This window comes from Nicotiana sylvestris, chromosome 1 (assembly GCF_000393655.2).
Source record: "Nicotiana sylvestris chromosome 1, ASM39365v2, whole genome shotgun sequence".
Classification (NCBI taxonomy): Eukaryota; Viridiplantae; Streptophyta; class Magnoliopsida; order Solanales; family Solanaceae; genus Nicotiana; species Nicotiana sylvestris.
This window is the reverse complement of record NC_091057.1, coordinates 188,258,258-188,271,949: the sequence shown is the minus strand read 5'-3', so window position 1 is coordinate 188,271,949 and position 13,692 is coordinate 188,258,258. Positions and strand designations below refer to the sequence as shown.

At 36.9% G+C, this 13,692-nt stretch overlaps 1 protein-coding gene across 2 annotated transcripts; it reads left to right on the top strand.

The window, feature by feature from the left end:
• Positions 1-2,810: 2,810 nt before the first annotated feature.
• LOC104211272 (protein FAR1-RELATED SEQUENCE 5) lies at positions 2,811-12,904 on the top strand. Of its 2 annotated transcripts, none has more exons than XM_009760303.2 (2): positions 2,811-5,017; positions 12,440-12,904. In XM_009760303.2, the coding sequence occupies exons 1-2, from the start codon at positions 2,867-2,869 to the stop codon at positions 12,611-12,613; spliced, it is 2,325 nt and encodes a 774-aa protein (XP_009758605.1). In that variant the 5' UTR covers positions 2,811-2,866; the 3' UTR covers positions 12,614-12,904. The 2 variants fall into 2 exon arrangements, with proteins under 2 accessions (XP_009758605.1, XP_070028764.1); XM_070172663.1 differs by lacking the exon at positions 12,440-12,904 and having other exon boundaries at positions 2,811-4,738; positions 4,812-4,987.
• The last annotated feature ends 788 nt before the right edge of the window (positions 12,905-13,692 follow it).

Sequence of the window (13,692 nt, the reverse complement as noted above, 5' to 3'; positions counted from 1 at the left end):
GTGATAATTATATTGGATGAAGTGCATAAGGCGAAGGTATATATGTGATCATAAAAATAGTTAAGGTGTCTACATGAGAATTGACACCAATTTTTTTATGCTAATTTTAAGTGTATTAATTTGGATACAATATACACAACTTGCTTGGATGGTTGTTACACTCATTTCATAATGTATTGTATTGTATCGTTTTGATGTATTCAATATTTGAATAAATTGTATTGTTTGTTATCGTTTTATGATGTCATGCTCTAACAATATGAAGAATAAACTTGCAATATTGCAAAGAAAGAGTAAAGCACGATATTAAATTATTATATAAAAAGTAGGAAAAAGGATAAAATAGGATTATTTAATAATAAGCAAAGGCAAAACAAGAGGAAAAAATATGATAACGACGCGACCACATCAGACCAGTCATTACATAAAGTGGCACTTTTCATCGTTACATAATGATAGATTAACAATACAATATTATAAAATTTAAGTAATAATCAAAATAAATATCATATTTAAAGTAATAATACTATATAATACAACATGTAACAGCTGTCCAAACAAATTGTAAAAGCTTGTATGGATGGTTGTTACCAGAGGCAGACCTATGCTATACCGAGAGGGGTCACCAACACCCGTAAAGTTCGGCAAAAATTTCATGTATACATGTATATATCCTTAGAAAATAGTGATATATTAGTAGTGTGCACCCTTTATACAAAGCAAATTTTAGTTGAATCCAAAAGTGCACCCTCGACCTTAACATCTTGGGTTCGCCTCTGGTTGTTACGCATCGTTTTATAATATATCATATAACATTATACTGTACTGTAATTTTTTAACGAATATGATCGTTTGAATACATTTTATTGTTTTACGTAGTTTCATAATATCATACACTAGCAATTTAAAAAGTAAACTTACAATATTACTAAGACTTATTATCAAAAAGAGTAAGATAAAGGAAATAATAAATTAAGTACGAAATAAGAACAAACAAAAAAATAACGGTGTGATCACACCATATAGGTAGTTATATAAAATGGAATTTTTCATTGTTAGTGACAAGGGATATTTTATTGTATTTACACCAACAATATCATACAGTAAAATCAGGTTACAACCTTCCAAACAAGTTGTAAGGAAAGTAAGTGGAACAGAAGATCCTTACCCACCCGCAAAGCCAATTTGGTCCGTTCCCCGTTCTCCGAGCAACTGTCTTCTCTGCTTCCTTTGAAAGTAGAGGGATTACTCTATGCTCCGGCCTTTGGTTTTCTGGCGATTCATTATCTTCGGCTAACTATTTTCGCAAAACCCTAAAGTTGTAAATTATCAACTCTCTCTTTCATCTGTCGTTGATTCACATACACGCACACTTCAATACCCACTCGTGGATTGGTTTTACCTATTTTCAGCTATCGTTTTTTACCATTATGAAATCGATTCAGATTCTACGGATAAATATGTAAGGATATTAAACTTAGATAAAAGGTGGAACCTGAAAGCAAACTTCTCGTCTTAACAACGGCTCCATAAAATTAGTGGCATAAAGCCAAATTTTAATAACAGACGTTATACTTATTTTATTAGTAAGTATGCACACATATGTGTAAAAAAAAAAAATCTTGCCATTTTTTTCATTATTGTTGTTTATAGTATATATTCCTAAATGATATAAAATCTTTGACTTCACATAGTAATATTATTATTTATATTAGAAAAGAATAATTTAAATAAATGAGATGTTAGACATGTATTTGCAATATGTTATCTTTTATATTGTTGTAAAAAAAAATGTATTTACTAATATGAAGATTTAAGCAGTTTAATTCAAAGTTTTAAAAATATTTTTATTATTAAAGAGTAGACACCTTTCTTTCCTTTTTACAATCTTTTTGAACTTTTTTATTTTTTCTACAAACATTACTATTTTCTAATTTGAAATAAAATTATAAAATTCATTATTAAAAATTTTGGAGGACCTAAATCAAGGCTTTACTAGTCTCCTACTAGAGTCATTTGCCCATACCTGATATTCTCAATCAAATTTATAGAGTCTCACTTAAGAAAAGGTAACAATAACAAGAACATTAAATGAAGTGAGTGTGTCATTCTGTTACTAAATGTGAATGAAGCTGGTTGAACAATACATTCATGGTGGGGCGGTAGTCTGTAAACAATTGTTTGATCGTTAATGAGGGGCGACTCAACAGAACTGGTGGCCTAAAACCAAAATATATTAAAAAGACCATGAAACATCTTTTACGAAATCCATATTATTTTGAGATACAAAAAAAACTTACATGACTTTGATATAGTGGTGAGAGCGCAACCTGTTCTATGGTTAGGCGCACGTCATATGATATTGAATTCTTCCTTTAAGTGAAAATGGTAAAGGGCGAGCCCATTATCCATCGTGTTTTGAATCTTGCGATATTTGTCTTGGGGATTTTTTAGTTAAAAAAGATAAGACACAAAAGAACTTGCTTTCTGGTGTGTGGATCAATTAAATGTGACAAAAAGAAATAGTTAATTTAGAGAATTTGATTTGAAATTAGAAAGTAAAATCGTGAGAACCATGAAAAAAGACTATACATAAAGGAAGGAAAATAAAATTGATGAGAAGGTAAATGTATTATTTAATTTAGTGAATTTTTTTATCTAATTAACTCACTCAATCTTAGATCCATCAAATATTAAAAGTTATTAAAATTTGAAATCTTTTATTAATAATTATATAAATATAAATTATGGAGTATATATATTATATAATGATATAGTAGTGCTTCTTATTTGTTTGTGGGGCCTTAATTATTTGGGGACTTACCCTAGACCCGCCCTTCCGTCTCGTCACATCATCCGAAGGAACATGGAGAATGAGGTGATCGAGTTTGATATAGGCTTAGGAGGTGGGGGTGGGAGTGAAGATGGGGATGGAGATGATGTTCTTGACGAGGAGAATGTAGCCAGCTGCTTTGCAGCAGTCCGAAGTTACTCTCCCCAAGGGGACCTCGATCTTGAACCTTATGAGGGCATGGAATTTGAATCTGAGGAGGCTGCCAAGGCGTTTTACAACTCATATGCACGCCGTGTTGGCTTCAGCACCCGTGTCAGCTCCTCCCGCCGCTCCAGGAAGGATGGAGCCATCATACAGAGGTCTTTTGTCTGTGCCAAAGAAGGATTCCGCAATTTGAACGAGAAGCGTACCAAGGATAGAGAAATTAAGCGACCACGTACTATCACTCGGGTTGGCTGCAAGGCCGCCCTCTCTGTCAAGATACAGGACTCTGGCAAGTGGGTTGTCTCTAGCTTTGTCAAGGAGCACAATCACGAGCTGGTCCCCCCTGATCAGGTACACTGTCTCCGCTCCCATCGTCAAATCTCTGGTCCTGCCAAAACCCTAATTGATACCTTGCAGGCTGCTGGCATGGGTCCCCGCAGGATCATGTCTGCCCTCATTAAAGAGTATGGTGGTATTAGCAAAGTTGGTTTCACAGAGGTAGATTGTCGCAACTACATGCGCAACAATCGCCAGAGGAGCCTAGAAGGAGACATACAACTCCTCTTAGATTACCTGAAACAAATGCATTCCCAGAACCCTGGATTCTTCTATGCAGTTCAGGGTGATGAGGATCAGTGCACAGGGAATGTCTTCTGGGCCGACTCTAAGGCAAGAGCAAATTATAGCTATTTTGGTGATACTGTTACATTTGACACAACTTATAGGTCAAATAGGTACCGGTTACCCTTTGCACCCTTTACTGGAGTAAATCATCACGGACAACCTGTTCTGTTTGGCTGTGCTTTCCTAATAAATGAATCGGAAGCCTCATTTATATGGCTTTTTAAGACATGGTTTGCAGCTATGACTGGTCAACCACCTTTGTCAATGACAACAGACCATGATGCTGTAATTCGGTCTGCCCTCATGCAGGTTTTCCCTGAGACCCGTCACCGTTTCTGCAAATGGCACATCTTCAAGAAATGCCAGGAAAAATTGTCACATGTCTTCCTTGAGCACCCAAATTTTGAAGCAGACTTCCACAAGTGTGTTAATTTGTCGGAGTCTACTGAGGAATTTGAATCCTGCTGGCTGTCTCTTGTTGACAAGTACGAGCTCAGGGATCACGACTGGCTTCAAGCGATTTATTTAGATCGCAGACAGTGGGTCCCTGTATATCTCCATGATGCATTTTTTGCAGAAATGTCCATAACTCAACGTAGCGATAGCATGAACTCATATTTTGATGGTTATGTGAATGCGTCGACTAATCTAAATCAGTTCTTCAAATTGTATGAAAAAGCCGTGGAGAGCCGTGCAGAGAAAGAAGTCAAAGCTGATTACGATACAATGAATACGTTCCCAGTTTTGAAGACTCCATCTCCAATGGAGAAACAAGCATCCGAGGTCTATACAAGAAAGTTATTTATGAGATTTCAGGAGGAGTTGGTTGGCACTCTAACTTTCATGGCCAACAAAGTCGAGGACGATGGACTGGTTACCACTTATCAAGTTGCAAAATTTGGGGACGACAACAGAGCTTACTATGTAAGATTTAATGTTTTGGAAATGAAAGCTACTTGTAGCTGCCAGATGTTCCAGTTCTCTGGTCTTCTTTGCCGACACATTTTAGCAGTGTTCAGAGTGACAAATGTTCTGACTCTTCCTTCTCATTACATCCTCAAACGATGGAGCCGGAGCGCAAAGAGCAGTGTTGCATTGGAAGATCGTGTTTCTGATGTAATCAATTATTATTTGGAATCACATACTGTTCGATATAACATACTGAGACATGAAGCATTTAAATTTGTAGAGGAAGGGGCTGAGTCTGTTGACTCTTATGCTGTGGCAATGGCGGCTCTAGAAGTGGCTTTAAACAAAGTTGCCCGAGCAGCAAAGCATGATGGGAGGATCTCTTTAGTAAATGGGCATTGTAGAGAATACTTGACTAGAAATGGGGTCCATGCAAATTACAACATTGAAGATGAACAGAGAAGTCTTGCATGTCCACTCTCTGAGGTTAGTCATTTCTTAATTTTTGTCAAGCTTACTTGTCACATAGTTCTCTTTTTGGTTGCATTTCTCATCCATCTTCTATGTTCTCTTTTTCTTAATTATTAAAAAACTTTAATGAGGATGCTTTAACTTTATTCAGAAGGAAATCTAATTGTATAGCTTTGTTTTCTAGAGATGTTTGTTCCTTACAGAAATAGCCTCTCTATCCCTTCGACGTAGGGGTAAGGTCTGCGTACATTCTAACCTCCCCGGACCCCACTAGTGAGATTCTACTGGGTTGTTGTTGTTGTTGTTGTATCTTTTCGCTGAATGTCTTTTTTTTGGCTTAACCTCAACATTTTAACTCTACATCCTTAGTGCTATTTTATCTATAAAATTGCCTTACCTTCTCCAAAAAAAAAAAAGAAAGAGAATTGAAAGAAAGAAAAGATAAAGTTGTCTCTTACTTGTAAAGAAACTGATCCAGATGGTGCGGCAAAGCTTGTTGACACCGAGGCCTATTTGTTGTGTGGTGTTTGTTTTGACAGAATATGATCCCCAATTGTTCACTTGTTCTTCAGGCCTTCTTACTTTATTTTATCTGGGTTAAAAGGGTTTACTTGACTGGACTTTCAGTGCACTATCATTTCAGTGTTTCTGAATAATTTATTAGCCTTGATGCTTACTTAGCAAATTTTTCTATTCTTCATTTGAAATCACTAATAGACTAAAAAGCCCTTTCATTCGGTTACTACAAGTTGCCCCAAAAGATGGACACTAGGGTAGAGGGAAAATGATGTGAAAAAACAAAAGGAATCCCAGAAAAAAATTCAGAGAAAGAGAAGGTCCGGAGGAGAAGGAGAAAGATTGAATGGGGAAAGGAAGCGGAAAATCAAAGGAACTGCGGAAGGTAGAGTTTCTCAGTGTTGAGAGGCGGAGAAAAGCGAGGGAAGTCACTACTTGAAAAGGAGATTGATTAAAAGTTTGATACCCAGTTGGAAGGCAGAGATATTTTGCTTCCAAGAATCTAAAATAGAAGGAGATATCAGGGAGATAGTAAAAGAATTATAGGGTAATAGATGGGTGAAATTTGCACAACTAGAAGCTAATGGTACTAGAGGGGTATTGTAGTTATGTGGGATGGTAGAATATGGAAGGGGGAAGTTTGTTGCTTGGGAGCACATACAATTACTTGTAAATTTTCCGGTAAGACTCAGGAATACACATGGCATCTTTCAGCTGTGTATGCTCCTAATGACAGGATAGAAAGGGAGGAAGTTTGGTGGGAGCTGGCAGGTGCAAAAGGTCTCTTTAGTGGGCCTTGGGTGGTATGTGGGGACTTCAATACTGTGAGGTTCCCATCAGAGAAGAAGAATTGCTCCAGAATCACAAGAGCTATGACTGAGTTCTCTAATTTTATTGAAGACATGGAACCGATAGACATCCAATTGTCAGGAGGTGAATACACATGGAGAAAAGGTGACATGCATGTAATAGCAGCTAGATTGGGATCCATTCTCCACTGATGCTTCAATGTGGTAATTGGGATCCAGTCAAATCATACTTTAAGTTTGAGAACTGGTGGTTGCAAACTGAAGGCTTCAAAGGCAGAATATAAGAATGGTGGAACTCTTTTACTTGTGAAGGAAGGCCTGATTTCATTCTAGTTTTTAAACTTAAAGCCTTGAAGGCAAAGCTTAAAGAATGGAGCAAAACTCTCCAAGGTAACTTAGCACTGCAGAAAGCAAGTATCCTCAGCCAACTTGTAAAGCTGGAAGAGTTACATGATCAAAGGAGCTTGATAGAGCAGGAAATATTTATAAAAACTACCTTGTCCATGGAATTTGAGGAGATTGCAAACCATGAAGAAATAGCATGGAGGCAGAGGTCCACGGCCCTTTGGTTGAAAGAGGGAGACAAGAACACTAAGATCTTCCACAGAATGCTCATAGAAGATATAACAATATTGATCAGTTGATAGTAGAAGAAGAGGAGTGGAGACCACTAGGTAATATCAGAAACAATCAGATGATTACACCAGAAGATAACTTAATGCTACAGAGCCCCTTTGGAGAGCAGCAGATATGGGATAGTGTAAAGACATGTGCTGGAGACAAAGCACCTGGCCCAAATGGATTCTCAATGGCCTTCATTAAATGCTGGGAAGTGGTTAAAAGGGAAGTGGTAGCTGCTGTCCAGAACTTTTATGACCAAGGAATATTTGAAAAGAGCCTTAATGCTACTTTTGTGGCTTTGATTCCTAAGAAGGTGGGGGCCAAAGAACTGAGAGACTCCAGGCCTATCAGTTTTATAGGCAACATATACAAAATTATATCCAAGTTATTGATCGAGAGGCTCAAGATGGAGGTCAACAAATTGGTGGATTCTCAACGGATGACATTCATAAGAGGCAAACAAATTATGGATGCTGCCCTAATTGCCAATGAATGCATTGATACAAGGAAAATAAGCAAGGAACCTGGGATACTATGCAAGCTAGACATAGAGAAAGCATATGATCATCTGAACTGGATTTCTTCTGGAAACCCTCAGGAAAATGGGTTTTGGGGGAAGATGGATTAACTGGATAAAATTCTGCATCTCTACTGTGAACTTTTCAGTCCTCATAAATGGAGCACCAGCTGGTTTTTTTCCTTCTCAGATGGATCTGAGACAAGGGGATCCCCTTTTTCCTTCATATTCATTATTGCCATGGAGGGATTGAATGATATGTTGAAAAGAGCTCAGACAAATAATTGGATAAGGGGCTTCAAGGTGAATTGCCGGGTTGATATCAACATGATGATTTCTCACTTGTAGTATGCTGATGACACTCCGGTGTTTTGTGAAGCTGATAGAGAACAACTGAAAGTATTAAGGGTGATCTTCATTCTTTTTGAAGTCACATCTGGACTACACATAAACTGGCACAAAAGCTTCATTTATCCTGTCAATGAGGTAATGGAGTTACAAAGTCTTGCTGATATTCTTGGTGGGAATGTAGGTGAACTGCCTACTGTATATTTGGGGATGCCATTGGGAGTCAAGAGCAAGTCAAAAGGAATTTGGAATGGTGTGCTGGAGAATGTGAAAAGAAGCTAGCAAATTGGAAGAATCAATATCTATCTATGGGATGTAGACTAATCTTGATCAACTCTGTACTTGATGCCATGCCTACTTATATGATGTCTCTATTTCCAATTCCTGCCAATGTAGTGAAGAGAATTGATGTATTAAGAAGAAATTTTTTATGGAAAGGCAACAGTGAGAAGAAGAATTTCCATCTGGTTAAATGGAATTCTCTTACTACTAGCAAGAAGACAGGGGGATTGAGAATTAAAAGCCTGAGAGTTCAGAATCATAGTCTGATGATGAAGTGGCTATGGAAATTTGCGGCAAATTTGCAATCACTATGGAGAGAGGTCGTTAGGGAGAAGTATGGAGTGGAAGGAAAATGGACAACCAAACCTGTGAGAAGTCCATGTGGTGTCAGTTTGTGGAAGTCAATTAGGAATTTGTGGCCAAAAGTTATTAACAAGTCCAAATTCAAAGTAGGAAATGGTACGAAAATTTCCTTGTCGGATAACAATTGGCTAGGCCAAGGAACCCTTGAAGCTACTTTTTCCTTGACATATATACTTTGAATCAACAACACAAGCAACACTAGATGAGGCATGGACTAATCAAGGTTGGAATCTTACCTTTAGAAGACTTCTAAATGATTGGGAGATTGACAGAGTAATAGAGTTTTACGATACTTTGGAGCTATTCAGTGGAATCAACTCTACTCAAGATCTCATGATATGGCAAGGGAATAGGCAGGAGAAGTTTTCTGTTAAGTCTGCTTATAAGGAATTCAACCTTTCTAATAATCAGGTTGGATGTTGGCCATGGGAGATGATATGGAAAGTAAAAATCTCTTACATAGTTGCTTGCTTTACATGGTTACTAGCAAAAGAAGCGATTCTAACACAAGATAATTTAATCAAGAGAGGTTTCCACTTGTGCTCTAGGTGTTACTTATGTGGAGAGGAGGCAGAGATAATTAATCATCTCTTTTTGCATTGCAAATTCATTGGACAAATATGGAGAATTTTCATCAGCTTAAGGGGAATTTTATGGGCAATGCCAGGAAGATTACTTGATGTTCTAGCTTGCTGGAATAAAAAGGGCAATCTTTCTAGTCATAAAGAGAGATGGAGAATTGTCCAAGCCTGCATATGATGGACAATTTGGGAAGAGAGAAATCAGAGATGTTTTGAAGACAAGTCCAGTAACATCCTGAAGACGAAGATGAAATGTCTAGCTTTGTTCTATTTTTGGTGTAAAGAAAAGTTTTTGGAGGATCATGAATCCATTTTTTTATGTGCTAGATTCCTTGTGAGAAGACCAAGGATTATAAGTGTTTTAATTTTCTTTTTGGGCACGACCTTTGTAATTATGGGTGACTTCACAAATTTAGTGAAGTATATATATTAATATACAAATATGTTACCTTCTAAAAAAAAAGAAAAAGAAAATGCGCGGTGAAATGAAAAAGAAGAAATACCGGATGAAAGGAAAGAAAGAAGTTTCGTGGAGGGGGGCATTGAGGACATCAAGCTCGAAGATGAAGGGGATGATGGGAAGTAGAGGGGGTTTGTGTGATGGGAAGGGGAATTGGAGAAGAGATGCCAGGATGATGACAATGGACGATACATCTTAGAGCTTATGTATATTGGGGGCAAAATGGTGCTTTCACATAACTAGCGTGATGGATCATGGGTTATATCCGGAATAAGTATCGTGGCCCTCCTATGGATAAAATAATATCGATAAATTATTTCGAGGTATAACTTAACCAAAAGAACTTTTTTTACTTCGGCTTATCTAATCTGGCCTTGCACCAAATGCAGGATTATGTTTTATAATTTATGCAGACCTTAATTTTATGTACCAAACTGCACCTAAATAAATATCTTATTCGCTTTGTTGAAAATTTGTTGGTCTCCATGTACTGTGACCAACTTCTATGTATAGTCTTCCCTTCTTCTCTTTTCCCCTTTTTGATATGTGGAATTCATTTCATTTGAAGGTACAGTTCTGATATCTAGGTCATAAGTTAAATATTGAATAGATTTTTGAGAGGTAGTAATTATAAGTCACACGTGTTGTAAATCATGTCGACATGTGTTTTTAATCGTAATTGGTTTGGTCTTCTTCTTTCATCTTTTCGTTGTGGCTATGATGCTGCCAGTTAACTAAGTTATCTGATGGTTATGGAGAAAACGTTTTGCTTTTCAGAAATTCTAGAAATTCCAAAAATTTCCCGTCTTTTGTTGTGTTGACTTATCTACTGATCCTTACTGTGCGTACTAATTCTTTTCAATGAAGAGCTAAAGCATGACCACTTTCAGGAGATCATATAAAAGCAAGACCAGGTTAAGAGCAAACATAAGTGGATTATGTTGGGTAACTATACCTCCACTTTGTCTCTAGATTTAAGATAGTGACTATCTTTTATTTAGTTGAGATTTCCCTGCAATATCGTGGAAAAGATTTCGTTCAAAGGATAACATGAGAAGAAAGGTTGTAGGCCTAGAATCTAGTTACTTGAGGGACCAGAAGATTATGAAGCGTAAGAGTATTTGGTGCAGAACTCTTAACAGGTGTTGCATTAGTATAAGTATTTATAAGGATTTCTCTAATACACTTAGATTAGCAAAAAACTGGGCATCCCATACTGGATACTTTTAACAGTTACCACACACTCGTATCAGAGGCCAGTGGAGAAGCTTGACTTCATATGCTTTATTCATTGGTTTAAAATTGAAATCAACACATAGATGTCATAAATAAGGAATAAATACAGAAGGAACGGGCATGTAGAAGGGGGACAAGATTGGAAAGTGAGAAAAAACCACTAGACTGTTAGCTGCTGTCATGGTGGACAAAGAGAGAGTCGGAGGCTATGGAGAATTAGATTGAATGATAATTTAGAAACTAGGCCCCAATCTAGGATATTTCTATTATTCAATCCCAAAAAAGCTAATCATGACGGGACAACAGCTGCACCTTTTTTGACAAGTCAATCAATTTTTTGGCTTAAATATATGTAGGAAGAGGTTTAAACCCTTGTATACCAGGTGTGTTCAAAATGGAGGAAGTCCCACAGAAAAATATCGCACCTATAGAAATCAGTTGCCTTCTGAAAACCCTTCTGCTGCTTCCTTCCAAACAGTCCATGAAACCTGGGCTTTATGTCTTTCCTCTCTATTCCTTCCAATCTTCTGACTCAGCTTGTCCTCGTCACTGCCAGGCATCTACTGTTCAATCATGGGCAACTTCTACACAACGCCAACAAGCGAGGTTAATTCATAGCGTTGCAAATGAGTAATATTGTCCCCTCATTCTACCACATGAAGCACTAGCTAACATATAATTTCTACGTCCAATTTTTTCCAAACATAAAAGGACCTCAGACCTTTTTTTGCTCTTTCTACTGCAAATCGTGTGCCTCTTTTGCCTTTTCGCTTGGTATCCTTACATCACTTTGATAGTACATCGCGAGATCTTTTTACTTACATAAACATGGTCATAATTTTGTTAAAGGAGTAAAATGGGACAGAGACTTTCTAATTTCTAGAAGGTTAATTGTTTAACATCTAGGAAAGAAAAAAGTTGCCAAAAGTATTTTTATGGAGGAACTAGGATTCAATCTATATTAAATGAAGCTGCACAAGAAATCTCTGTCTAATCTTTCAATCCATATCTCTGCATTCACAACTTGACTTGTTATTCATAACTTGTGAATACTTAAAGAATAATGTTCTTGCTTGATATAGGTTCGTGGTTAGCATGAATCAAAATCTGTGTTTGTATTTTCTTTCATATCACATTTATTATTTGGGAAAATTCTAAACATGCAATTGCTGGTTCTAAACTTATTTGGGGAAAAAAGTTGGCAGCTCCAAGTTTCCTAAACACTTTAAGAGAACCTTAAACGAGGTGAAGAAGTTTAGATGATTGGGTTCCTCAACAACAGAGAGGTCATAAGTTATTGGATTAGAAACATGGTTTTGTATATTCTAATTGGTATTAAGGGATCTTTCTTCATATCTCTAATTTAGCAGTGACATCTATTGATTGTTCTATTTTGGTTGAAGAATGCTGAATCAAAACCTTGCACTCTCCCCAGTTATAGGTGTTGAATTTGGTCAACTGGGGAATCATGGTAGCCCTGTTAGTTGGTTGGCTACCTGAACTTCCATCTTGTTGGTGGGAGTTTGATTCCCTACCTTGTAATCTCCTCCCACATTTTCCCTTCCCCTTCCCCCTATGTATAATTAAAGTTTTTTAAAAAATGTGGTGAAACTGTTTTTCTAACTGATAAGGTTGACTGGAGGTTTGGTCATTTTCTATGGTCTTAGGTTATTTGACTGATAAATTATATGCATATTGTTGTAGGATGACATGGATGCGAAGATCCAAGAACTTTCTTATCAACTGGATTGTGCCAATCGGAAATGTGAAATTTACCGTGCAAACCTTTATTCAGTTTTGAAGGATATAGAGGACCATAAGCAACAACTATCAATTAAAGTCCAAAACATAAAGCTTAGCTTGAAGGACGGTCTCTGAATTTCTCCTGTTGTGGTATATGTTCTGTAATCCTGTACATAGTTGGTCCTTCAATTTTTATTGTACACAAGAATCTTCCTGGAATTCTTTTCTAAGGAAATCACCGTGTGCTCATTTGGCAGGTGTAGCATGTAGTGTTCTGTCCAATATCTTTAAAGTTGGCAGCACTTCATCTCTAACTTAGTCTCTGAATTTCACCTGTTGTGGTATATGTTCTGTAATCCTGTACATAGTTGGTCCTTCAATTTTTATTGTACACAAGAATCTTCCTGGAATTCTTTTCTAAGGAAATCACCGTGTGCTCATTTGGCAGGTGTAGCATGTAGTGTTCTGTCCAACAGAGGCGGACCTACGTTGAGGCTTGAGGGGTCACGAGACCCCGTTAGCCTCGGCAAAAACTATGTATATATATCTCTTGTATATCTCTTTGCCTACAGCTGTGACCCCTTAAATATTTTTCGTGTGCCCCCAAACTCAAAGAGGCGAACTAGAGGAGCGGTTTTGTGGGAAACTTAAGTTTTTGCTTTTGCTGTCGTGGGTTCAAAACCCATTATCTCTTTCTCCCCTCCTTTTTAGTTTACTTCTTTTAATTCAACTAATCTGTACACATAATAGTCAACTTACTTCACTTTTTTTCTTTTTCAAATCCCTCCCTTAAAATTAAAAGCCTCAAATTATAATTTATCGCGCTTCAGAAGTAGAAAAAATACAAATCTTTTTGCCACAACTTTCTTCAAAAATCACTTTGACAAAGTAGCGGATATCCGTCAACTCTGGCTCATCAATGACAATTAATTAAGAGTTTGAGACTTTTCTTCAATTCTGTAACTATTGACACACGCTTAATCTAGATTTGTTTAGTAAGTTTTTTTGATAATTTTTGAAGTTTGAACACCTTTTTGATCATAGACCCCTTATTTAACTGAGAAAAAGTTAGAAATTTTAAAGTTAGAAACAATCTTAAATCAAATACATTCCTTTCCGTAGCACCTTTTTTGCGAATAAATCTCTTTTTATTCGATGATTTCTATTTCTTTAGAACTTTTATTTATTTATATTTGGATGATAAGTTATCATAA